Source organism: Dioscorea cayenensis, chromosome 20 (assembly GCF_009730915.1).
Source record: "Dioscorea cayenensis subsp. rotundata cultivar TDr96_F1 chromosome 20, TDr96_F1_v2_PseudoChromosome.rev07_lg8_w22 25.fasta, whole genome shotgun sequence".
NCBI lineage: Eukaryota > Viridiplantae > Streptophyta > Magnoliopsida > Dioscoreales > Dioscoreaceae > Dioscorea > Dioscorea cayenensis.
Window position 1 is genome coordinate 27,216,864 of NC_052490.1, and position 25,820 is coordinate 27,242,683.

Below are 25,820 nucleotides of genomic sequence, written 5' to 3' on the forward strand. Positions count from 1 at the left end.
ATCCAAATTAGAGAATCTCTCTCTTCGCTTTGCTTTTAACCAAATTTTAAGGAAGGATCACCTTGTTTCAACTTTAACAACATATTTAGAAGTATTAGTGCATTATTTCTTAGGTATATATGATGATATGCTTATTTTTATCACTAAAAATAGAATATTCTTGTATTTTTTTCAGTTGTAACATCTAAGTTAGGAATAAAAGTAAAAAATTATATATATATATATATATATATATATATATATATATATATATATATAGATATATTAAAAATAAATAAATATTTACTTTGTAAAGTTTCATTTTATGCATTTATCTTACAAATGTTTAAGACTTTTAGATAAAACTAATTACCACTAGTTCTCTATGAAATGTTTTCCTTCATTTTAACTATCTTTGTGATATTTCTAAACAATCTTTGGTTGAGAGAATTTGAAAAAAAAAAAAAGTGTAATTTTTATCACCAAACCTATCTCGGTAGTTGGTATTTTTTCGTCGGTGTGATTTTAGCAAATGTGATTTAAAAAAAAAATACAGAAATGAAATTATGTTGTGATTCATATTTCATATCTACATTGTAATAGATGAATTTTTAATCTTGTCCCAATTTGGTGGGCTAGAAAAGTGGGCCTCAAGCCCAAGAAAAAAAATGAAGCCACGTCAACTCATGAAGAAAAAAAATGGGGGGAGGAATGTGTGTGTGAGGAACTACAATAAAATTGATAATTAGTGACAAATTTAATTTTGACATATTGGTTTTTCATCACAAAAAGAATACATAACGTGACGAATTATTAGTCACTCATCTCTCTTGTTTGAGAATTTTATGTGACAATAATTTATATTATCATAAGATATTGTTATAAAAAGTTTAGCTCCAAATGCACTTGTATTTTTAGTGGCAGCTTAAATATTAAGTGAGCCACATAGAACATCATTAATAAAATATTTCTATAGTTAAAAATTTTAAAATATCTTATTTTTAAACTAAGTTTTATATAATGTCACTAATATTAACATATATTATCAATGACAATTTGAATTTTTTCATGTATCTTGATTTATTTTTATGACATATAGGGTTGTCACCAAAATATAAGTAATAATGACATTATATTATTGTTACAAATAAATATCGCATTAAGTGATGATATTAGATAATGTCATTATTTATTATTAAATTTAATGACATTAATGATCTCTCACTAATAAATTTTTTGGTAGTCAAATGCTAAATATAATTGGAATATAAAAATACTAAATGACATAAACATTCTTTTATGATTTACTATTAATTTAGGATTATAACAAAGTTATCAATATAAACTGCCATAAATTTGTGTAAGGACATAGCTAAAACTTTTTTAGGTGGGTCACGTAAAACGTCAAGAGAGCAAATTAACAACACTTTTTGCAAGCACTCGAGAAAGCAAAACAATATATTTTTTTGCAAAAGAATATAAATTTATTATGCTATATAAACCAATTTAATACCAAGGAGTAAGGGGACAAAAAAAAAAGATTTTCGAAAATATTTTTTCTGAAAAATATAATTTTTTTTAAACTATATATATCAATTTGTACATTGTTTTACATTTCAAAAAATAAAAAAATTGTGAGGAGGGGTTGTAGCATCCGCATATTAGTTTTATTTCATTTGATTTATTTTAAATTATTTATTTTTATTTGAATTCAAATAACTATCTTAACCTCTTTTTGATTTTTTTTAATTTTAAAAATTTTATTTGAGATATTTTATATTAATACTCTTATACATATTACTATCAATAAATTAAATTATTAGAGAAAATCTTACCATCAATGAGTTAGATGGTAATTTATTTATTTATTTTTTTGAAGTTAAGAAACTAATATATATAATTTATTTATTTGATAAGGGCTAAATTGTAATTAAGAGGCCTTTAAATTACTTAAGTAATTTTCTATAGATATTAAAGAAATTTTTATAGCTCCAGTACTAATTTAAAATTCAAGTTTCAATGGTTTAAATCTATTAATAATTTTTTAAAACATTATTATGAATTTTATTTTAAACAAGATTTTATAAAAATATTTTAGTTTTTTATTGAATTTTAAGGAATTTAAATTCAATAAAAAGATATATCCCATAAAAGTTTTTTAATAATTTTAATTTATCTAAATCCCTATTCTTTCTCTATCTTTCTTTTAGTATTTTTAGTATTTTTTTATCTTCCAATGATATTTAGCATTTGACTACCAAAATTTATTAGTGAGAGATGATTAATTTCATTAAATTTAGTAACAAATAGTGACATTATCCAATATCATCCCATATTTATTTGTGACAACAATATAATGTCATTATTACTTATATTTTGGTGACAAACCTATGAGTTATAAAAATAAATCAAGATACATAAAAAAAATAATAAAAAAAAAAATTAATTGTCATTGATAATATTTGTTAATATTAGTGACATTATATAAAATTTAGTTTAAAAACAAGATATTTTAAAATTTTTCACAATAGAAATATTTTATTAATAATGTTCTATGTGTGTCACTTAATATTTAAACTGCCACTAAAAATATAAGTGCATTTGGAGCTAAACATTTTGTAACAATATCATATGACAATTCAAAATATCGTCACATAAAATTCTCAAACAAGAGCAATGAGTGACTAAATAATGATTTTATCACATTATATATTCTTTTTGTGACGAAAAATCAATATGTCAAAATTAAATTTGTCACTAATTATCAATTTTATTGTAGTATATATCCCCGATTTGAAATGGGTTTTTCACGCTAAAATCTTGTTGTTAGTTTAGTTTATTCCTTTGCATCTCATTCTATCCACAAGAAGAGAATCGAGGAGTTTGGAGTTGTGTTTGAAGATACATTAGTCATCAACAAACTTATGGCTATATATATATATATTTGGCCGTATACCACAAACCAGAAAAGTTATGCTAGTAAACATCACAATTGAGCCTTCAACTGATTGATAGAGAGGCTTACGAGCTACTATGCAACCGGATACGTGGCCGTATACCACAACCTGGAAGACTTACCAGCAAGCTTGCATCTGTAACATTAACTGTATACTTGGACAGTGTAAATAGTGCTTCTCCAAAAATTCTCAAGCATTACTCAGCAATTCCTCTATACTTGTGTTGTGGTTTATTTGTATAATATTTCTCCTTGGGTTGTCAAAAACCTAATTAACAATTGTTTTCTTGATTGGCTTTGGAATAGAGCATGGGTGGAAAAATAACAAATGAGGAATTTTCTTCAAAATTATGAGCTCTCGTTCCGTTGTCGAATGATAAAAAAGTAAATTAGGAACCTTGTAAAAGAGGTAGATCTTCTGGAGGGATTTTCTATTAATATAAAATGATTTTAACTCAAAATCACTTTTTTAAAACTTTTAAACATCGACTACTTTGACTATCTGGTTTATAAAATGACATATTTTCTCCTTTATATTTATCTTAATTTAAAATAAGAAGCACTCAGATTTGATTTATTTTTAAAAAAACCCAAAATTTTTATTCTGTCTTTAAATATTCCTCTTCCTTGAAATTTGAAACTAAATAACAAATTAACCATCTTAATTTTTGTAAAATAATTAAAAACTATTGAAACTGATTAAAATAAAATTTTATAACATAGATGCAAAGCAAATTCTATACATATATTCTATTTAATTAACCTAAATGTTATTTTGGAGACAAAATTGTTTTGTCATCTTAAAGGTTTTATAATAGTGTGTTATGAGAAATTCCATTAAGAGAATTTTAAGATAGATTTTATTTTAAGGTTATTATGGAAAGAAATAGAAGTTAAATTTTTTTTAAAGTACTATTAATTAGAAACGAGTTAAGTTTTATTAAATTAGGCCTAACTCTAACTTGAGTTCAACTTGAAATTGAGTAGCTTGAGCACACCTAGATTTTGACTTTAGAAGTTTGAGCCGGGCTAGATTTAGCTCAAAATAAAAATTAAATAGATATATTTATAAGTAATTCAAATTAGTGTAAATTTCAATTGAAAATAAAACTTCATTTATATATGTCCTAATTTTAGTTTTAAAAAATAAAGAATATAAATTATATGCTATTCTTAATATAACAATATACCATATAAAACTATTATTATATATTAATATATTTTGAGATAACGAACTATACTCAATCAAGTCGAGCTTGAGTTATCTCAAAAACAAGTTGATTAACTTACAACCCTAACAATAAATATTGCTTATTATCTTAATTTTATTTTTAAATATTTACTATATATCTTATATGTAATGGTTTTATATAGCTTCAATCATTAGAGGTGAAAGAAGAGAAATCAGGAAATATAAGAAAAAATAAATATAATCTATAATTTATTATAATAAATAAACATAAAATAAATTTAGTAGTTAAATTGTTCCCACTTAAGTGTATACCATTCGGGTATCTAATGATTTACTAATACAATGTCTTGAATATTAATATAAACCAAGAGATACTGCATATATTTGGGTTGTTTAGGTTGCTTTCCCAAGGTTAGAAATACAATAGTTTGAAAGACGTTGGGTTAGGTTTGGATTGACTTATGAAACAATAAATGCACATATATTTTTTTTTTAAAAAAAGGGTGATTCTTTTAATTTAGGCAATTAACATTTGGTCTGTGCCAAAATTTTAAAAAAAATACAAATAATTAATAATTAATTATTTCTATTCTAGAATATTTAATTAGGATAACAATATTTCATTTCCATTAAAAAAACACTATTTTATTTATTTTGTCATCTAAATGATTTTACAACTCAAAATAAGTTTTCAAGAAATATATTCAAATGTAAATTTGCTTCTTATATATATATATATATATGCACACATAACTCCTTTAAAACTACTTGATTGGAGGTTAATTTTGAAATTTAAAAATTAAAATAAATAATTTGAGAGATTTTTTTCTTGCATTATTCAAAATTAGTAGTCTTTCTCTATTAATTAAAATTGGGAAAGGGGAAAAAGAAAGTGGTGGAGATTAATGTCCATATTACTAGTTAATAATTTTTAAAAGTGAAATAAATATTATATTTCAAACAAGTTCAATTTATTGAATATAATTTTAATGATGATTCATTCATCCGTTATATTTAGAGTTGTTATACTTAAGGTTGTCAATTGATTAAATTATTTATAAGTAACTCGAGCTCATCTCAGTATAAACACCAACTTGGCTTAATATTCAAGCTTGCGAACCAAACAAAAGTTAAAAATTAATTTTATGCTGAATTCTTGTCAACTCAAGCTCAATTGAATTCATCTCAATTATATAAATATATCATTATGTCGATATATATATATATATATATATATAATTTAATATATTATATTAAAAATATTATACAATTTATATTTTATTATTAAAAATAAAATCAGTATGAATATATATACATAGTTATCAGACCCGGACCGGCCCGGCGGTCCAACTGGTTGACCCGGTGACCCGGGCTTCAACCGGTCTAGGTCTTTAATTAGACCGGTTATGCAATCAACCCGTTCTGACCCTCTTTGACTTGCTTTGACCCGGTAGTTAGACCGGTTGACCCGGCGATTGGACCGATTGACCAGGCGATCAGACCAGTTGACCCGGTGGTCAAACTGATTGACCCGGTTTGATTTGTAATTTCAATTTTGAACTTTGGTTATATATTGGATTGAGTTTGGTTTAATACTTTGATGATGAATTTAGACTTTTATTGTGAATTAGTTGATGTTTGAACTTTGACGTATTGTTATGTGTTGGTATTATGTGAAGTTTGAGCTTTTTTTCTCCTTTTCTACTACTTCCAAATCAAAGATTAACAATTGTTTTGTATTTTTTTTCCATCAAATTATTTATTTGATAACTAATAATTCATGGATACTATTATGATATATCACTATATAATTAAAAACTAATTTATAATTTTAAAAATAATATTTTAAAATATTTTTATTAACTCAATATTGACCCAAATTACCCAACGGTTGAACCAATTGACCTGTGACCCAGAGCCTTGACTGGGTCTGATAACTATGTATATATATGATCTAATTTCAAGCTGAATCAATTAAGGGTCGAACTTTTTAAATTAAATTAATTAAGATAAATTAAATTAAATCTTTATAAATTAATTTGGAACTCGAGTTAATCTCAATATGGGCCGAACCCGATCAAACAAACTCATCTACAACTCTAGTTCTAGTTTGAATTAATGGAACTCTCCACCTATAGTTCACTAATAACCATGTGGCGTTATATAGAGCCTACCAATTAGTAATTTCAAAAGAATTTTAAGAAGCTATATAAAATAAAGTTATGCTACTTTCTAATTCTTTCTAAATAATCTAGGAGGTGTGTTATTTTTATCAAACTTACAAAGAAATATTATGTGTGTGTATTTAATTTTGTCATTTTTGAGTGACAAAAATGGTCTGATAAATATTTATTGGCCACCATAAACTTTATTAAATTGTTAATCCAATAATTTTTTTAAAATTAATTTTCAGTTTATTAGCCAAAAAAATTTACAAGGACAACTGGACAAGTAATGATGTTATATTTTAAGTATTTAAAGAATTTAAACTAATCCAACAAAGATCATCAAAATAAAAGTCAACATCAAAACTTCAATGATCATCACATCATGCATCACAAGCCATAATTCTTAGTTTTGTTTTTATTCTTTTCTATTCCTTAAAATTGAGGAAACGTAAAAAAAACTCAAACTCAACTTAGACTAGTCTTGAGTTTTGACTTTGAATTTCACCAAATAACCTCTATTTGTTCACATGCATCTATCTATCACTAAAGACAACCATGCAGCACATCTATCATTTTAAAACAAGGGAAAAATGATCATGAGATCTATAATAGAGTTTGTGTGGGAAAAGAAAAATCAACTTAGGAAGTCTCTTTCAAAACTTTGAGTTCCCATTCCCATTCTTAATTAATGATAGCAAAGCGAATAAGTGAAATACAAAAAAGTCTTATAAATTATTTGTGGTTTTTAGCCTATTTATTTTCAGGAAGTAAGATATTGTGGGCTTCATAAAAAGATAAATTTCTCCCATCTATGTTTAACACACAAATTTTAACTTGAAACTATTTTTTTAACTAGTTTAATTTCTTTTAATTGGACCAATATCATTGGTAAAGTGGCATAATTTTACCTTCATATTTATTTTAATTTAAAATAAAACAACACTCAAATTTTATTTCTTTTTAAGAAAACTAAAAAATTTTATTTCTTATCTCTAAGAATTCCTCATTTGGTGAAATTATATATATATATATATATATATATATATATAATTATTTTAATTGTTATTTAGGAGAAGGAATCGTTTGTCATACTAAGGTTTTATAAAAATAAGTTTAGAGAGGTTCGAGTAAGAATTTTAAGATAGATTTTCTTTTTAGTGATATTATTGAAAGAAATAAAATGTGAGATTTTTTTTAAAAAAAAAATATTATTTAGAAGGTTTTATTAATAAAAAAGGAAAAACCTCTATTTATAAACTTCTCTTCAAAAGTCTCACTCAATACAAATTCAAATACAATTCTCTTATTATAAGACGCTTGGACTCTCACCTCACTTCCCCACTTCAACCGCCTTTCCTTGAGTGAATATATATGTGTGATGACTATTCACATAAACCAAGAGATATATATATCATATATTTGGATTGTTTAGGTATTTTCTCAAGGTTAGAAATACAATAGTTTGAAAGAAGTTTGGATACGTTTGGATTGACTTTATGCAACAATAAATTCTCATATTGAAAAAAAGATAAATGTGTTTTTTTTAAGGTAGCCGATTAACATTTGGTCTTTGCCAAAAATATAAATAAATAAAAAAATAAAAATAATAATAATTAAAAAAAATTATACTAGAACTCGAATATTTTATGAAGACAATGATATTTCATTTCCATTAAAAAAATACTATTGCATTTAATTTTTTCATGTAAATGATTTTACAACTCAAATTAAGTTTCTCGAGGGATATATTCAAATGATAAATTGCTTCTTATATGTACACAATTTTTTTAATCTAATTAAGTGATTAAAATTGTGTAAATTGTTTTTAAAATAAATAAATCTAATTAATTGAATTTTTGTATATCATAAGATATGCTAATTAAATAACAAAACCGAAATGAATAATTTCTTCAATATATTGAAGAAATTATGTTAAATGCTCAAATTCTGTACATTACTCTTCACTTTAAATTTTTAATTGACTATAATTATTTTACTTTGAATACTTCCCTCCTCAAATGCTTAAGTAATTATTTAAGTGATTATATATATATATATATATATATATAGTAATACGTCCTCTCTAACGTGTGCAGGTTACAAAGCGTCTCTCTAACGTTTACAAAGCGTCTATAAAAAAAAAAAATAAGAGAGATTATATATGGCAATATGGTCTTTGTAATGTTTGTAGGTTTACAAAGCATCTTAAAAAAAAAAAAATAAGAGAGAGAAAAAAAAAAAGAGAGACAATGGTGAAGAGAGAGAGCGACCCATGGTAAAAAGAAATTGTGGTTGAAGATGGTATTCAGTTGGAAAATGGTGGGTTGGTTGGCTTTAATCGAAGGGGTGGAAATCGGATTAGATGGCCGTGATTAAAGGGGCACTGTTAAGATGGTGATGAACGGTTATGATGCGAAAACTTTACATCTCACTTTACACTATTCATCACACTCAATACTATTTATAATATTGTTAATGATACTATTGATGGCACTATTGATGAATGTTGTTTATTTTACTATTTGCATCACCGGATAATATGCAATCAATGGATTCAAATCAAATGGTTGAGATACGGACATTCGTAAAATTCTTATTTACTGATGTTTGTAGAAGAGATACGGACATTCGTAAAATTTTTATTTACTGATGTTTGTAGAAGACTGACCCTTTATATATATATATATATGTCTATACTGTTTATTTAAAAAAAAAAAAATTAAGAATTGAAGTTGAACATTAATATGTTAAGCATTGAAACATTCCTGTGGGGAAGTGACTTGGAAATTACTGAAGTGGATTGACTATGTTCATTTGCCCTGAAATAGAAGTGTTACTTCCCTTATTTCAACACTTTTTAGATTTTAAACTAAATCCTAACTTAGAGAAGTGAAATTTAATATAAATCCAGTTTGTCTCATTTTTCCCTCACTTCAGGATTTCTTTTAAGTTCTTCAAAATGAATACAAAAAATTATTGGAAGTGGTATTAATTTCCAACTACTTCAAAGTGTCACTCCCTCAACTTTTTCACTTAGGCCACTTTTCTCGGAGTAAACTCCTAGTTAGAAGTTAATTTAAAATTTAATAAAATTAAAAAATAAATAATTTGAGAGGGAATATTTTTATGTTTTTATTTTTGTTTTGCATTTCCAAACAAATACTGGCCTTTCTATATTTAATAGGAAAGGCGAAAATGAAAAAAAGAATTATATTCTTAACAAGTGCATTTTATTGAATATAGTTTTGGGGGTGACTGGCCAGTTATATTTATTATTTACATCAATCAATCGATTAAATTATTCACAAAAAAGGTTAAGTTTATCTGAGTAGAAACTTCAAGTTGGCTTGAAATCCAAGCCTTAGAACTAAGCATGAGCTTGAACTTAGTTTTAAGTTTCCAAGCTCAATCTAATCCATCTTAGTAGTTTGAAATATATAAATATATCATAATTTCTATTGATCTATACTATATAGTATTTATATTTTATCATTAAAAAATAAAAAAAATATAAATTAAAATTAAAATCAAGCCATGCTCAAACAAGTATTTCTGAACTAATTTGAAGGTCAAGTTGATGTCTAGTTGGGCCGAACCGATCAAACTTAGCTCATTTACAACCCCAATTATAATTTGAATTAGTAGCCACCTATCCTTGACTCCTAAGCATGTGATACATTTAGAGTTTACCAACTTATAATTTCACTAGAATTTAATAAGTTATATGACATCTAAAGTCCTGCTACTTTCCAGTTCTTTCTAAATAATCTAGAAGGTGTTATTTTCTTTGTACTCACAAAGAAAAATCATCTGTGTGTGTTTTTGAATTTTGCCATTTTTGAGTGACAAAAGAATGGTCTAATAAATATTTATTAGCCACCATTTCTTTTATTAAATTTTTTATCCAATATTTAAAAAAATTACATAAATTTCAGTTTATTAACCTAAAAAATTACAAGGAGAAGTATATTAGATTTTAACTATTTAAAAAAATTTAACTTAATTATCCAACAAAGACCATCACATGAAAGTCAACATAAAAGCTTCAATTTTTCAACACAGCATGAATCACAAGGCCTAATTCCTATTTTTTACTTTTCCTCTTTTCCGTACATTAGAATTGGTGAAAAACAAACATTCAAACTCTAACTTTTAACTAATCATGAATTGTGAAGTCGACCAAAGAATCCCTTTTTACGTGTACATATCTATCAATCAAGACAACCATGCAGCAAATATCACTGCAAAACAAGGGGAAAATGATCCTTGGAGGCATGAACATTTACTAGTTAAAGTCCTATGGCATTTGCAATGACTAATTGTTCTAATGTTATCAATAATTCTTCTATATTTGTTGTAAACATTAAATTAATTTTTTTATTTTTTGTAAGTCCAAAAGCTTCCTTATTTCATTTTTTTTTTCTTTCCCTTTTATCTTTTATTATTATTTTTTTTATAATGACCATCTTATTATTGTTGTTTTTCTCTTTCTGATGTTTACTCTTTTGTTTTGTGGTTTTCTGTTTTTCTATTTAAGTATTTCTCATCATTTTTTTAATATTTTTTTTTATTTTATATTAATTGTAGACTTTCATTAACTATACTTGTTGTTCTTACCTGAGTTAGAGTGATCAGAGGAAAAAAAAACCAAGAGAAATAAAAGTGAATTTAACAACAATGGGTTAGAACAATTGGTGGCTCGAAGTTGCTAGATAATAAACAAATATAAACCACTAAAGAATAAATATGAATTGATGGTTATTACATGATAGATTAAGAGATGACGACCAACTAGTCGTCCCAACTAATTAGGTAATGAAAGAAGTATAAGCAAACCTTTATTTTTTTCAAATTTAAATTATAGAAAAAGTATAGGTTTATACATATGCATGTGTATATATATATATATATATATATAATTAACAGATTATTTTAAGTAGCTTAGATGTTAAGTTTTTAGGGTATCAACCAGCTAACCATGGCTCAAATCTATGTACTTACATAAATATAAACTGTTGGTATAACAAGGATGCATGGATTAAGAGATATATGACTGATCAACTAGTGCTTAAACAGGTCAAACAAGTAATAAACGAATTATATAATTAAACAACTAATGAATAAATATGATTTAATGGGTCTAACAAAGATAGAATTAGAGATGGTTAACTACCTTATTAGCTAACATGTCTAACAATTAAGGATGGAGTAAGAGATGGCTGATCAGTTATTGGCTCTAATTGACCAAGTAATGAAGGAATATAAACATATAACAAATAAATTTGAGTTAATAGCTCTAACAAAGGATGGATTCAAAGATGGTTAATCATATAAGCAATTTTTTAAAATTTAAACTTTTGAAAAGTGTAGGTTTATATATATATATATATAAATTATATTAAATAGTTTGGTAGTTATAATGTTGCCGGTTTCAACCAATTACATATGAAATAAATATGAGCTAGTAGACATAACTATGATGATTTGAAAAATGGCTGAGCAGCCCATGAGACACCTCTTGGTGAAATCTCAAACTTGGCTTGAAATTCAAGCTTTCAAACCAAGCATGAGTTCATATTAGCTTGAAATATATAAACATATCATACTTTATATAACATTATGCTTCTTACTAATTCTTTCTAAATAATCTAGAAGGTGTGATTTTCTTCAAGAACAACCTAAAAGCACTCAATTGTCAACAGCTTTGATTAATTTATTCCAAAAGTTTAGGACATATTTAATGATTAGACTACCTAAAAGTTGATGTTCTACTAAACTCATATCCATTAAATTATCTTAAATAATAGTTATACTGCAGTATATGACCCACAATCATTTCATTCCACTATCTCAATTATTCATAATATATATTTTATTATTATCATTATACTTATTTCATTAAATTAATATTAAAAAAATAAATTTTTTTAACAAATGTGACAAGATCATTATAGTAAAGAGGGTGACATAAAGTTTGGGTTGCAGTCATGAATTCATAACTCAAGACTCATTACTATTGTGTCGAGCGGGATTTAAACTCAAGACATAAATTTTTCATACCAACACTTTTTGCAGTGTCACCAATATCGTCGAGTTATAAATTTTTTTATAATTTTCAATTTATAATAACAAGATCATAGCTCAGTGGCATAACCCCACGTGTATAAGATTAAGGTTGGGGATTTTTATTGTCTCGAGTTTAAATTCTTCCACATGCAAAATAGCGGTAGCAAGTCTCCAGTATGGGCTCGGCCTTGCTGCTCGAGCCTCGCATTCCCAAGTGTGGGTGTAGGACTAAATGATCAATCTTCAGCTCTGCGCACATCCTTGACACGTGGCTTCTTTACGTTCATTTAAAAAAAAAAATCAGTTTATTAGGAAAAAATTACAAGGACAAATAATGATATTATATTTTAATTATTAAAAAAAAATTTGAAGCTCACATCAAATCTTCAATGCTTATCACTCATGAATCACAATCCGTAATTTTTATTTATTTTTCTCTTTTCCATTCCCTACGAATTGGGAAAAAATTCAAACACCAATTTTGACTAATAATAACGTTTTTTTTGAAAAAAAACTAACTTTGACTAATCATAAGTTTTCAAGTAGACCAAATAATCTCTTTTTTTTTTATGTAAAATTCATATATCTATCAATATAAAGACAACAATGCAGTCTATATCACTGCAGAAGAAAAATTATTAATAACACTAATACTTTATTTTTTATGATGTCCATGCTGCCTTGATAGCCGCCACCCCCCATTATTAAATATATATCCATTCCAAATAAATGAATAAATAAATGAACGGTGTTATTTACCAACTAACCCTTTATCCACATGACAAACGTTGCATAACTCGGAAGCTCCAAAGAACCTTCTCTCTCTCTCTCGCTCTCTTAATAGATATAGATTTTTATATATATAGACACACACGCACACACACACACACACACACACACACACACCAATATTGCTCAAGTGAAGTAGCTAGAGTGTTCTTCGTCTTCTTCTTGTTAATATAGAGATATTTATATATATATATATATATATTGAGAGAGTGTTAGAGAGAGAGAGAGAGAGAGAGAGAGAGAGAGAGAGAGAGAGGGGAAAAGATGGTACCATTGATGAAGGTGGAGAGGAAGGTATTGGAGAAGAAGAGGAGGATACAAATGAAGGCCTTGTGCCTTGAGCTCAACTCTCTAATACCAAATGAAAACAAGGACTCTTCTTCTTCTAAGGTATGTTTCCATTTTTCTTTACTTTTTTTCTTAAATAATAATTTATATGCAAACCATTTTATCATAAATATAGATTAGTTGTGGCATCATGAACTTTGATGTTTATCTCTTTTTAATAAGAAAGTTTTGTTATTTTAAAGTTTGTTTATTGTATTTTATTTTATTTTTGTCAATTTGTGGATTTAACTGTTTTGTGTGTGTGTGTGTGTGTGTGCAGTTTATGTGATTTTTTGGGGTTGAGATGGAAGTTGAATTATTTTTTTATTTTGTCATCTCTAAATAAAACTTTGAGAGATTGGATTGGTTTAGAAAGGGAAGAGAAATGTTTTTTGTTAGATTAATAAATAAATAGTATTAAGATTAATTACAAAGTTATTTCACAATAAATTTAATTCTCTCTGTGGTTTATCTAATTTTTTTTAAAGAACTTTAATTCTCACAGTTGATTTTATTTTTAAATTTAAATATTTTAAATTTTGAGCAAGTTTGGGGAGGTTATCTAATTTTTTTTAATTTAGATTTTTTTTAAAAATATTAAAAAGTAAATCGCACGTGATCATATTTGCATCAACATCACCGACCACCACTATACCTGCCAACTGTCCCATTCAACTCATTATTTATTAATTTTTAAACAATAAATCATTGAGTGACTTCCAAAGTAGCCAAACTAAACAAATATTTTATCATATTTTTATAATTTTTTTATTTTTCCATTTATGCACTGTATGGTTGGATCTAATATTTTAAATAGATTCATATTTTAAACTTCAATCCATAGAGTCCTCTTAATATAAATTTCAAAATAATACTCATGATATACAAACATCAATAAATCTAAACATGGATTAATAGAATTTAATAAATCATTGCTTTTTTTAAATGTTTATAATAATATAATTATATTACTAGTTGTTGGTTCAAATATTATCGATTTGGATTACTGAACTAAGTAATTTTAAATTCAAATATTTATATTTATAAAAAACTCCTTACTAGTTTAGAATTGTTTACTTGAAATTAGTAATTAAAAGAAAAATTAATTTACTACTAATTTAACCAGACCTGATAAAAAATTTTATGTTTAATTTTTATTAAACAAATAAAAGATGTTTATTATCTCTATTATCTTCTTTCCATTGCAATATCTAATAATTTCATATCATGCAGAGTTCATCGTCACAATTGCATCTCTTGGATCAAGCAGCAAAATACATAAAGGAACTTAGAGAAAGAGTGGATACTTTGAAGGAGATGAAGAAAATAAAAATAAATAATAATAATAATAATAATAATGTTAATAGTAATGATGATGAAGAGATGCCGGTGATTCAAGTTAAAAAAGTGGATTCCAATTTGGAAGTGGTTTTGGTGAGCAAGTTAAATAAACAAGTGATGTTTCATGAAGTTATTAGGGTTTTGGGAGAAGAAGGTGCAGAGATTAATAATGCAAGCTTCTCAATTGTTGGTGATAAGATCTTCCACACTATTCACTCCCAAGTAATCACTAAACTTTATATGTTTCCTTTTTTATGTAATATCTTGTTTCTTTTTTTACAATATATATATATATATATATTGATTTTTAGAAATTAATGTATTATATTGGAATATTATAAATTTTATATTTTTGCCACCATAAAAATCAACATTTTCAACTGGTTTTTTATTTTAGAAAAAAAAAAACATTTTTCTCCCAAAAGGAATTTATTTATTGATTTTTAATTTTTTTTAAATGTGTGTGTGAGAAAATATATATTTAAATTATAGTAATAATTTAGAAAAATAAGCGCATGAATGGTTGAAATAAGTGTGACTAAATGTCTTTATTTATTTTATTTAATTTTCAGGTTAATTGCTCAGGAATGGATTTCAACTGTCCAGCAATGCTTGAGAGACTGCAAGAATTGGTTCATAGAAGAGATGCCTTGTGCTCAAGAAAGATGCAAGAATGAATGACAGTTTATTTTATATTTTCTTTTTCTTTTTTAGGGTCAGGGTCAAAAATGAAAATATGTATTATTTTTGTATTAAGTAAAGGCAGAGGTAGTTAATATGAGGACTAAAAAAAATTCATTCATTGTTTTAAGGATTAACTAGGGAAAGTAAAGCAAGTCTACTGAAGTCACTGTGTTGAAGGTTAAGATGTGAAGGTGAACTCTTTTTTTAATTAATTAAAGCAGCATATTAGAAATGGCAAATATATTATTTTTTTTTACAATAAGGAGATTGTTAAAAAGACTGACAGATATAATAGTGCACTAGTTACAATAACTTGACAACCCCTTAAAAAATTATCATATTTACAGTGGTGCAAGAGAGAGCTTGAGAGAGGATCCTCGAGTCAAGGGGCTGAGCTAACACACTAGACAATAACGACTTACTATGTATGTTCAAGATAATATATTAGAAACCACAACCCTAAAATAGTAAATTCTCTCTACCTTGCAAACTTAGAGAGGTGGAAAATATAGCTTCTCTCACAAAGGACCCAATGAGTAATAAATGAACAATATTATTATGATATTTCAATATTTTTACAGTATGTCTCCGGCACCACTCATTGCCCATTCAAATGCCTTACCACTTGACCATAATTGATAGTTATCCAATTCCATATAAAAAATTTGTATGATATATCTCCCGCATCACTCATCCGCCGTTTGAATGTCTTACCATTTGACCATAATTGATAGTTGTCTAATTTTATATAGAAATTTATTATTATTTTTATTATTATTATTATTAAGAATTTCATCCCTTTATAAAATATTAATATTTAATGTAAAAAAATGTTTTCATTGTTAGTTTAGTAATTATTTTTTTTTAAAAAAAATACTAATGTTAAAAGGGGTTGTAAGATACATATGAATGATCCATTATTAATATAATTTAAATTATAAAATCTCCAATTCAAAATAATATTTCATGTGACTTCAAATTTGTAGGGCTAGACATGATTTAACAAGTTAACATAATAACTATTAAAGATTAGGAAAAATTAGGTAAAATAAATAAAGATTCAACCACAATGACTGTGGGTTAGGTTAACCTAACCCTGGTTAATATTATATATTTATTTGGTATAATCACCAAAATAATCCCTGTACTTTTCTCTCTCTTTCTTTTTGATCCCTCTACTCAGAAATGCTCCCGACTAGTCCCTCTACTTTTGAAAATGTGCCCTCTTAGTTAAAAATGTTTCCAATCAGTCCCTCTACTTTTAAAAATGTGCCCACTTAGAGGGACTAAGTGGGCACATTTCTAAAAGTAGAGAGGCTGGTTGTGAGCATTTTTAATTAAGTGGGCACATTTTCAAAAGTAGAGGGACTAATCGGGAGCATTTCTGAGTAGAGGGACCAAAAGGGAAAAGAGAGAAAAGTAGAGGGATCAACTAGGGTATTATACCTACTTATTTTGCATTAGCAACATGCCAACAACCCTGGTTAACTAGGGATAACCTAAATTATGTAATCAAACATAACCAAATATACTTAAATAGACACTAAAATTGATCTATCAAATATGACCAAAAGAACCCTAGATCTTTTTTTGAGGGTGAATAAAAAGACCCAAGTCACAAAGCATTTCAAACACCAGAAAAATGTTTCACAGAATTTTATACTCTCACAAACAAAAACATTGCAAACAAAAAAAAACAAAAAAATAAATTTTTTTTAAAAAAATTATGGCTATGCTATCCTTAAAAAAAAAAAATCATAATTACATAAAATTCAGATATACATAACAAGTCAAGGTGGGAAAAATCAATACAAACTACCAAAGAAATTGAAGGGCATAAGAAATATAACTCTGGGATTTAACATATCTTCAACTTCTTCAGTCTGGGTAGGGCTTCCATAACCTGATTAACTATGATTTTGTGCAGATCATTCAACAAATTATTCTAATAGTGAGGTTGTCCTCATAAATATCAAATGAATATCCGATCAATCGACGCATATAATAGATGAAGAGTATAAAAAAAAAATAAAAAAGGAAAACAAAACAAACAACGACGATCAGCTGATGCCTAACTCAAGTTCTCTATGGTTGTAACTAGACATTATATATATATATATATATTTTGCTTCTAATTTCAATTTATAAACAGTAAAATAAAAGCACTAAACAGGTATGTTAAAACTATAAAAAAAGAATAAATATGATACTCAAACATTCAAAGAAAGCATATATTGAAACGAAAAGGATCTCAAGGGAAACAGTAAGGATATTTTTTATACCCCTGGAGTTTGGCCTGAATCTCAATCTGTATTTTAAGCTCAACTCAATATTTCAATCACATGTACCTCTGATATTGTAATCATACAGCCATTCGGAATTGCTCAGGCACACGAAGCATGGGTGCTTGGATGTTGCCAGGCTCCCCAAGCTGGCCACAGGCTGCCATCTTATCATCTCCTCGGCTGAGCCTCAAGAAGACGACAAGTCCGGCTTCAGCCAGAATATTGCGAAACTCGATCATCTTCTCCTCAGGGGTAGGCTTGAATAGAGAACCAGAGTGGGGATTGAATGAAATGAGATTAATCTTGCATGGAATACCTCGAACAAGTTCTATAAGCCTTTTTGCATCCTCGAAGCTATCAAAAAGGGGTAAGTTGAGTCAAATGCACGAAAAAAAAGTGCTTGGGGGTTTAGTTTAGGTATTGAGTATTGGCAATCAAGGAGAAAATGCACATAGACTAGCACCCTCTCAACTGACACATAACAAACTAATAACATGAGCAAAAGACTAATTGAAAAGAAAATACAATTCGAGGAAAGCTTTGCAAATTATCAATTGACTTGGAAACATGTTGAAGTAAGAAAGCAAGCTTTTCCAAGTATATATTTCTGTGTTATCGTGCCCTTGACAGCATTCATTAACCATTTCATACTGCTGAACAGCATCAAATTATATGCAGTTTCCTTGCACAGCATTTTAAGCCATGCATGGTGGACAGAAAAAAGTTGCATGCTCTTTGCTCATGCAGCAGTTTGAAACTCTCTACAATAAAATCACAAATGCATATCTCAATAACAGAAAATGATCTCTCTCTAAATAATGTATCAGGTTTAGCAAAATGTTTACTCGAGAAAATTTAAAAAGATAGAAAGACCGAGTAAAATGCTAATTAACCTGTCATTTATTCCTGCAAGCATCACGTATTCGAATAATACTTTATATCTGTGTTTGAAGCGAAGCTCTTCCCTAAGGGTCTCAAGCAGAAGGCCAAGATTATACTTGCGGTTGATTGGCATAATCCAATTCCTTACCTGTAAATTTATTTAACAATTCATACTTCATACCCTCACAGAATATTTTTTTCCATTGAGAAAAATAAAATTATGACTGACCTCATCAGTTGTAGCATTCAAACTAACAGCCAATGCACACTTAGACTCACGAAGGAAGCGTTTGAGCTGAGGCACAAGTCCACTGGTTGAGACTGTCACCTTGCGAGGGCTGAATTGCAGTCCTTTCTCATCAACCATTATAGATGCAGCCTTGATGATGTTTTCTATGTTATGAAATGGCTCACCCATACCCTGTAAGCAAAGAATGAAGGAGATCAGAGGCATAACAAATAGATATCATCCCCAAGTCTTAAAAAAAGCAACAAAAAAACTAACTTGAAAGGAAACTGCTAATAGATCTTAGTATCAGAAGGATATTCAAAGGATTACAGTTGAGTCACAAAGACCTAATATTAGATTACACTAAATGTCATGTGCTTTGGAATCAACCGATTGATGACCTAAAATAGAGATCTAAACCGGATACAAGATTTTCAGAGTTTTGCTTTTTAAGTTATAGATTGTCCAGGTTAGTGGAAAACATATTTCAAGTATAGTGTCACATAGAAGAAATCATATCAAAGTGAAGGAAAAACACATCTTTCACGTACAAAATAAAAAATTAGTGATTTATGCAATGAAGGAAAATCTTCAATAGTGCAAATGATTGCTCTTGAGTATAGGACAACACAGTACAACATAGATAATAAGATCAGTAGATAGGTCTAGTTTAATCTTTATACAATAAACATGAAAACGTATTCATAAAACATTTTAGTTTTTGCAAATATACAAACTTTAACTGCACACTACGGATATTACTTTTAAATTTGTCCTAGACTCCTACTTCACTTGATAGAATAAATATTATTAAATAATAAAAATATAAATTATATATGAAATCTAAACACATGATAAGGGTGATAAACAGGCCAGGCATTCAACATAATTATGACAAAATTTTTTGCATGTCTTAAATGAGCCAGTACGATTAATCACGAAACATGATTATGCAAAACCCAAAGGCACCTAAATTCAAGTCATAAGCAGGCTATGTCAACATATCCTGTGACAATTTGCTATCCCTAGTGTATATATCTAAGGAAGGTGGCCGTGTCTTGGAAACAACAGAGGAATTTTATTCAAAATTTTCACAAATCAATAGAAAGTTAATAAGGAAAAACAATATTGACATAAAAATCTTCTCCCCCAGAACATTAACAATTCAAAAAAATAGATTTATTGATTTTTATTAAATCATTTCGGAAAAAAATACTAACAATTTGACAAATTCAACAAATCAATTTCAATTATATAATTTTAATAACATATAATCTTATAACTAATAACTAATGCATAAAACCTACACATTCAGGTACCATAAGACACCAAAGACCAAATACCATGGCCCTTAAGCTTTCAACCACACCGCCGTAAAAAATTAATGGTAGCAAAGAAATAGCAATCAGTCACAAGAAAGCTGCCCACAAACAGAATTTTCTAATCATACATGTCTCTGTTGGAATAACTCACCATAAATACGACATTTGTGATGGATCCAAATTCACTCGTGAACAGCCGACGCGCAAAAACAGCCTGTTCAACTATTTCAGCCGTTGATAAATGTCTTCTCAACCCCATCCTGCAGAAGACAAAAAGAAACTAGAAAAAATCTCACATACCACCACACTAGAAGAATGTAACATGCCAGAGTCTTGTACAACAAAGTTGGGCGTAAAATAAAAGGTTAAACTGACCTGCCAGTGTAACAAAATTGGCAGTTCATTGCACAACCAACTTGACTTGATACACAAACCGTAGTCCTCCCTTGACTGAATGGGATCACAACTGTCTCCACCACCATCTCATCCTCCAAAGTGAACAAAATCTGTAGCCCCCTGTGAAGTCAAAATTAATGAGAATATTCTGAGAAAAATATTCAATTTCCCCTCTTAATCCTTAAATTAAAGTAGAATAAGTATCATTTGAATCAGCTGACTACCTTTCGAGTTCCATCTGATGCTTCATGAATATCTTTGATCATCAATGACTTGAAAGAAGCATTCTCACTTAACATTTTTCGAAATTCCTTATTCAGACCTGCCATTGTTACAAAAAGATGAAACTGTGTCAAATTTAATACAAACTTGATTGCATTTTGGTCAATTGTCTTCATTATCACAAGGAGGAAGTATATTAATAAATTTACAATTTCAAAATAAATATGCATGGAAATTTTCCTCTTTAAAAGAAAATATATAACATTCCAAAGAAAGAACTGGTAAGGGGAAAAAGGACCAATTCTCAATAACTTGGAGCAAATGAAGTGTAAGAAGGCTTAGGAGTAGGTTGAGTTTGGTGAAAGGAATTCAAACTCAAGCATTTCACTCAGAGCTAACACCTAAATGGACATTAAAGAATTTTGAACCCATAGAATTAAGTTTTATTGATATCTCCATAGAGCAAACAAGATGATGTCATCATTAAAAATATTGATGTTTCTACTCCCTGTTTCCTTTTACATTTGATTGTCATTCATGGAATAGAAATGGAGCATATAGAAGTTATTTAACAATCTAATATGTTGATAAATTAGCTGACTAATAAAAAATCAGATTTTATTATCCATCATGATACAAGACCATGGATAGTATGGACTAAATGGATTAGTTCTTTATCTCATCAGGTAATGTTATACTACAAAAGTATGTCCAACACTGTAAAGTGACTTTTTAGCTTTTGAATGAACAAGGCGCAACCCATGGGTTACTCAAGTACATACGCTATTTTCAAAATGAAAAGCTGGCCCAGCCTACTTGTCCACCAAAGTTTTAAGGTCATAACTGAGATAGCAATATACATTATTTATATGTACATATATCGTTGTAGAAAAGGATCTAAATTGATATATAAATTAAAGGTGGTACCTCTGCGTATAGGAGATTACCTCTCTACTGCATGTAATTTGAGCCATCAAAAGTAGAATGAATTTTGATCTAACTAGCCAACAATATCCATGGTAGACAACTTGAATGTTACTTTTCATTATGTTTGTGAAAAACTTTCTGTTGGGAAACCTAAGCAAAGCCATTAAAACAAATGGCTACTTAACTTCAAATGTAGTGGAAGAGAAAACTGTCAATTCTTCTGATTGCTATGAAGCATGGACATAGACACAACAACATGGCAGACATGGCAACATGGCAATATCTGAAAATTGAGGGCACGGGTACAACAGGATACAGCAATAAAAAATATTATATATATATTTTTTAAGTAAAATATTCATTGTAAATGTAAACAATTATGTTTTCTATTCAAATGTAAATAAATTTTGTAGAAGCTCTATTGCAATTTGTCAAAATATATGTGAACAAAGAGTCTTTTAATATTACAGTAATAATAACAAGTAAACTAACACAAAAAAAAGAGCTCTTTTCAAGTTCAATCAAAGACAAAAATAAGCAAAACAGAGCCGTTTTTCAACTTCAGTTCATAACAATAGAATTAATTTTCTATTGTCAAAGTGTCCGGCCGTGTCCATGCCATCTTTCTTCTTATTCTTCTTCTTCTTCTTCTGTTTTTCTGTGCCAAGAATTGTAAGATGCCGATGTCCAGCCGTGTCCATGACATGCCCATGTCAAACACCAGTACAACACCAGTACATGGAGCATAATGCCATGTCCGTGCTTGATAGTCTAACTAATTAATAGTTAAATATTAATAAAAAAAATTGTGAAATTTAACAAATAACAAACCTAATGGCTCATCAGTCACTTTGGATAGGCACAACTCAGATCAATAAACAGAAGTGATAATTCATTTCGCATAAGAAATCAGAATTGAATAATACATGGGAAATTATAACCAATTATCTCCCTATCAATCACTGAAACTAATGAAATAATTTCTGTCATGAACTATTGATAAACATAATTCTTAATTATCAAAATATGTCAAACTGGTCTTTCTCACAAGGAAAATTAGCATAGAGTTGATGTCAAGAGTTCAAAGACAAGAAAGAACCTGCTAATTCATCATCAGAATGTGCCCAGATGTTATTCCCGTAGAGGCACTTCCAGAGCATCAAAGCCTGCCCTGGCCTGTAACCTTGAGACTGGACCCATCTCTATTAACAAAAAATTTCCGCCAAGCAAACAAATCAAGCCAAAAACATAATATGTATTTATATGTCTCCAAGCGTTTTAAAAAGAAAAAAAAATCTTGAACAAGAAATGAATAAAAAAGAAGGGCCACCATTGCTTCCAATAACAACACTTCAATGTGCATTCAAAATTAAAAGAAAAACAGAGAACAGACAAAATCTTCAACGCCCAGGGGGAAATTCTCACAAATATGTCTCAACTTCTCTAAGATAACACAGAATAGTTCTCTACAAATTAGAGACCTTGACACCATGGTTGTTTTCCTAATCATTTAGCAGCAAAAATTACTCGAAGAATTACTGTTTGATTCTTCTCCATCTTAGTCTACCCAAATACAATGAATTAAACTTCAAATTCAAGTATTAAAAAAATGCAAAATTTCAATGATAATACATCAGAACACACATCATGTCACAGATGATACAAACAAGGAGGGTCATCAACTTACTTCGAGTTCAGAGAAGTCCATCTCTGTAAGTAAAACCTTAGACTTCCCAGTGCTACCTAACAACCAAAATCCATACACTTTGATTCAAAATCCAGGACAAAAATCTACGCATTCTAACAAGTAATCAGTGGCCGGATTTGCCGAGGGATTCGTCTGAAGATTACCAGATCCGCAGGGGCGTGCGGTCATGAGAAGAGGACGGCGAAGGATGGACAAGAAGGACCGCCGATGAAGCCAAAGGGACGCCGGAGAGGAGGGCAAGGTCCACCTCAGTAGAGCCATGGAAGGAGTGGCAGGAGAGCAGTATCCACAGCGGCGCTCTTTTATCTATTGCTTGACCCGGTTCAAATCGGTCCGGTTCAAGTCGGTTCGGTTCGGTCCTATTCAAATTGAACCGAACCGATTCAATTTTGTTGGTTTTTTTTTTAATTGTATGATAAATTTATTACTTTCTGTAAATAAAACATTTTATTAGTTAATATTGTAATAATAGTTTATGGTACATGCTTGTATTTGTCATGAAAAAAAAAATTTTCACGAACATATTTTAAAAATTATACGTATTTAAAATTTAAGTTTCATTAATCTAAGCAATTGTGTTTAATATATTCTAATTGAGCTTTGAAATTTATTATTTGATGTTACCCAATTGATCCAATGTAAAATCATTTTTTTTTCAAAATTTTAATCTATGTTATTAAACTAAAAAACAAGGGATTTAGAATATATTTATCTATGTATATATATGGGTCACTAGGCCCTGACCAAACATAATGGAATATTGATGTTGAGACTTTGTATAATTGTATTATTAAACTTTGGAATGGACTTATATGCATATTATTTTATTTATTTATTTATTAAGGTTGAATTCATTTAATATTAGAAAACCCCTCAACACAAGGGTTGGTGCTGTTTGGTTAGATGCAAGTAGATGTGATGTAAAAAAGTTTTACATGTAAAACTTGCTTTTGGGTGTTTGGTTTGATGTAAAAGTTACTTTTACCTATGAAAAGTTTTACATGAGACCCCTATTTTACAACATTTTAACTCACAACAACTTTTGTTGTGAGTTGAAATACTGTAAAGCAAAAAGTTTACAGTCACTCACCATACTTGCAACCCCAAAAGCAAATACCTACTCAAACCTCACCATCAGGAAGCAGCAGCTCATTAGATCTCCACCACCAGTGACGACCTTCACCACCGACGACACCCTCTAGCACCAACGACGACCTCTAGCACCGAATTCCTCCACCACCGACGAGTAAAAGGTGGGCGAGATCTTTCTCTACTTTCTTCCTCAATTGTATACTTTTGAAGATCTGTTGTTGATGAAGGCATCTCCATCCTTTGACAGAGGGAGGATCAATGATGCTTTTTCTCTTTTTTTTAAAAAAAAATTCCATAATAAATGTTGGAAATGTCTTCAAGAATTAGTATCTTAACATTGTTAAAAGTTCGCAATGCTAAAGCATGAGGCAGTTTCCTATTATATGGCAATGATATGAAGCTGTAATGAATTTACAAATTGCATTCACACCAACACTAACATATTAAAAGTTTCACTTGGTGGCTGCTGGTTAGCATTCCAAACGAGATTTTATTCAGCCTAAAATGTTCTAATGATCTCTCTCTTTCTCTGTTAATATATATGTCTATTTGATTTAAAAAAAGGAAATTAAAAAAAGAAAAGAAAGAGGAGTACATTACATGATGTGCAATCTTGCTTTGAATTCCTACACCATAATAAAATGAAGTCTGATGTGGAAAAGGGAGTTCTAACATTTATCATATTTAAGATGTATTTGCTCAGTTTACCAAGTGTTAACAGTGAACCAACAAGTGGAATTTTAGTGTCTTTTGACTCTTGTTAGCTATTCTAATACTCTGCATATGTATTTTGTATAGGAACTGCTTGTTAAAATGTAAGAGTCAAAATCTTATGATGATTTGCTTATTATTTGATGCATTTATTTTTGCTTAAAAAGGAAGGCTTAGCTGGAGCTTGATCTAATCAATTGTTAAGTATTCAAGTTGTTATAGTTATGGAATATATGTATATAACTAAGAATTAGCTTAAGAAGGAAGGCTTAGCTTAATTATTTGATGCAATTCCTTTTTTTTTTTAAAAAAAAATAATTTCAAGTATTCTAGATAATGAATTGGTTTGAAACCTTGAATTATGGGCATCCCTTTATTCTCATGAAATTGCCTCTCATGGTTGTTATTTTAGGTTTCTTTGAGAAGATGATATTTTTGTGCAGTTAAGGAAGTCTTGTTAGAGCTCAAACCCTTCTTTACTGAACAAAAACTTTTGGTCTCAACTGTTGCTGTAATTAAATTAAAAGCTCTGCAGGTATGTGGT

General features: G+C 28.6%; 2 protein-coding genes across 2 annotated transcripts; one reads left to right on the top strand and one right to left on the bottom strand.

Moving 5' to 3' along the window:
* The first annotated feature begins 13,272 nt into the window (after window positions 1–13,272).
* LOC120251899 (transcription factor bHLH167-like) lies at window positions 13,273–15,732 on the top strand. Its single transcript, XM_039260548.1, has 3 exons — window positions 13,273–13,540; window positions 14,711–15,040; window positions 15,391–15,732. Exons 1-3 carry the CDS (start codon window positions 13,415–13,417, stop codon window positions 15,493–15,495), a joined length of 561 nt encoding a protein of 186 aa, XP_039116482.1. The 5' UTR covers window positions 13,273–13,414; the 3' UTR covers window positions 15,496–15,732.
* A 1,974-nt stretch (window positions 15,733–17,706) lies between these two features.
* On the bottom strand, window positions 17,707–23,730 carry LOC120251119 (dual-specificity RNA methyltransferase RlmN). The gene is made up of 9 exons (XM_039259657.1): window positions 23,617–23,730; window positions 23,453–23,508; window positions 22,865–22,967; window positions 20,841–20,938; window positions 20,596–20,726; window positions 20,372–20,480; window positions 18,899–19,090; window positions 18,681–18,817; window positions 17,707–18,141 (listed from the first exon to the last, which is right to left on the bottom strand). Exons 1-9 carry the CDS (start codon window positions 23,639–23,641, stop codon window positions 17,865–17,867), a joined length of 1,128 nt encoding a protein of 375 aa, XP_039115591.1. The 5' UTR covers window positions 23,642–23,730; the 3' UTR covers window positions 17,707–17,864.
* Window positions 23,731–25,820: the final 2,090 nt, after the last annotated feature.

What these genes read in the sequence shown, in the direction of transcription:
- LOC120251899 (XM_039260548.1), top strand. Translation starts at nt 13,415, where the DNA reads ATGGTACCATTGATGAAGGTGGAGAGGAAGGTATTGGAGAAGAAGAGG. An exon ending in AGGACTCTTCTTCTTCTAAG is followed by an intron (nt 13,541 to 14,710) that starts GTATGTTTCCAT and finishes CATATCATGCAG; the next exon opens with AGTTCATCGTCACAATTGCA. An exon ending in TCCACACTATTCACTCCCAA is followed by an intron (nt 15,041 to 15,390) that starts GTAATCACTAAA and finishes TTTAATTTTCAG; the next exon opens with GTTAATTGCTCAGGAATGGA.
- LOC120251119 (XM_039259657.1), bottom strand. Translation starts at nt 23,641, where the DNA reads ATGACCGCACGCCCCTGCGGATCTG. An exon ending in TTCTGATGATGAATTAGCAG is followed by an intron (nt 20,939 to 22,864) that starts GTTCTTTCTTGT and finishes TAACAATGGCAG; the next exon opens with GTCTGAATAAGGAATTTCGA. An exon ending in TGAATGCTACAACTGATGAG is followed by an intron (nt 18,818 to 18,898) that starts GTCAGTCATAAT and finishes ATAAATTTACAG; the next exon opens with GTAAGGAATTGGATTATGCC.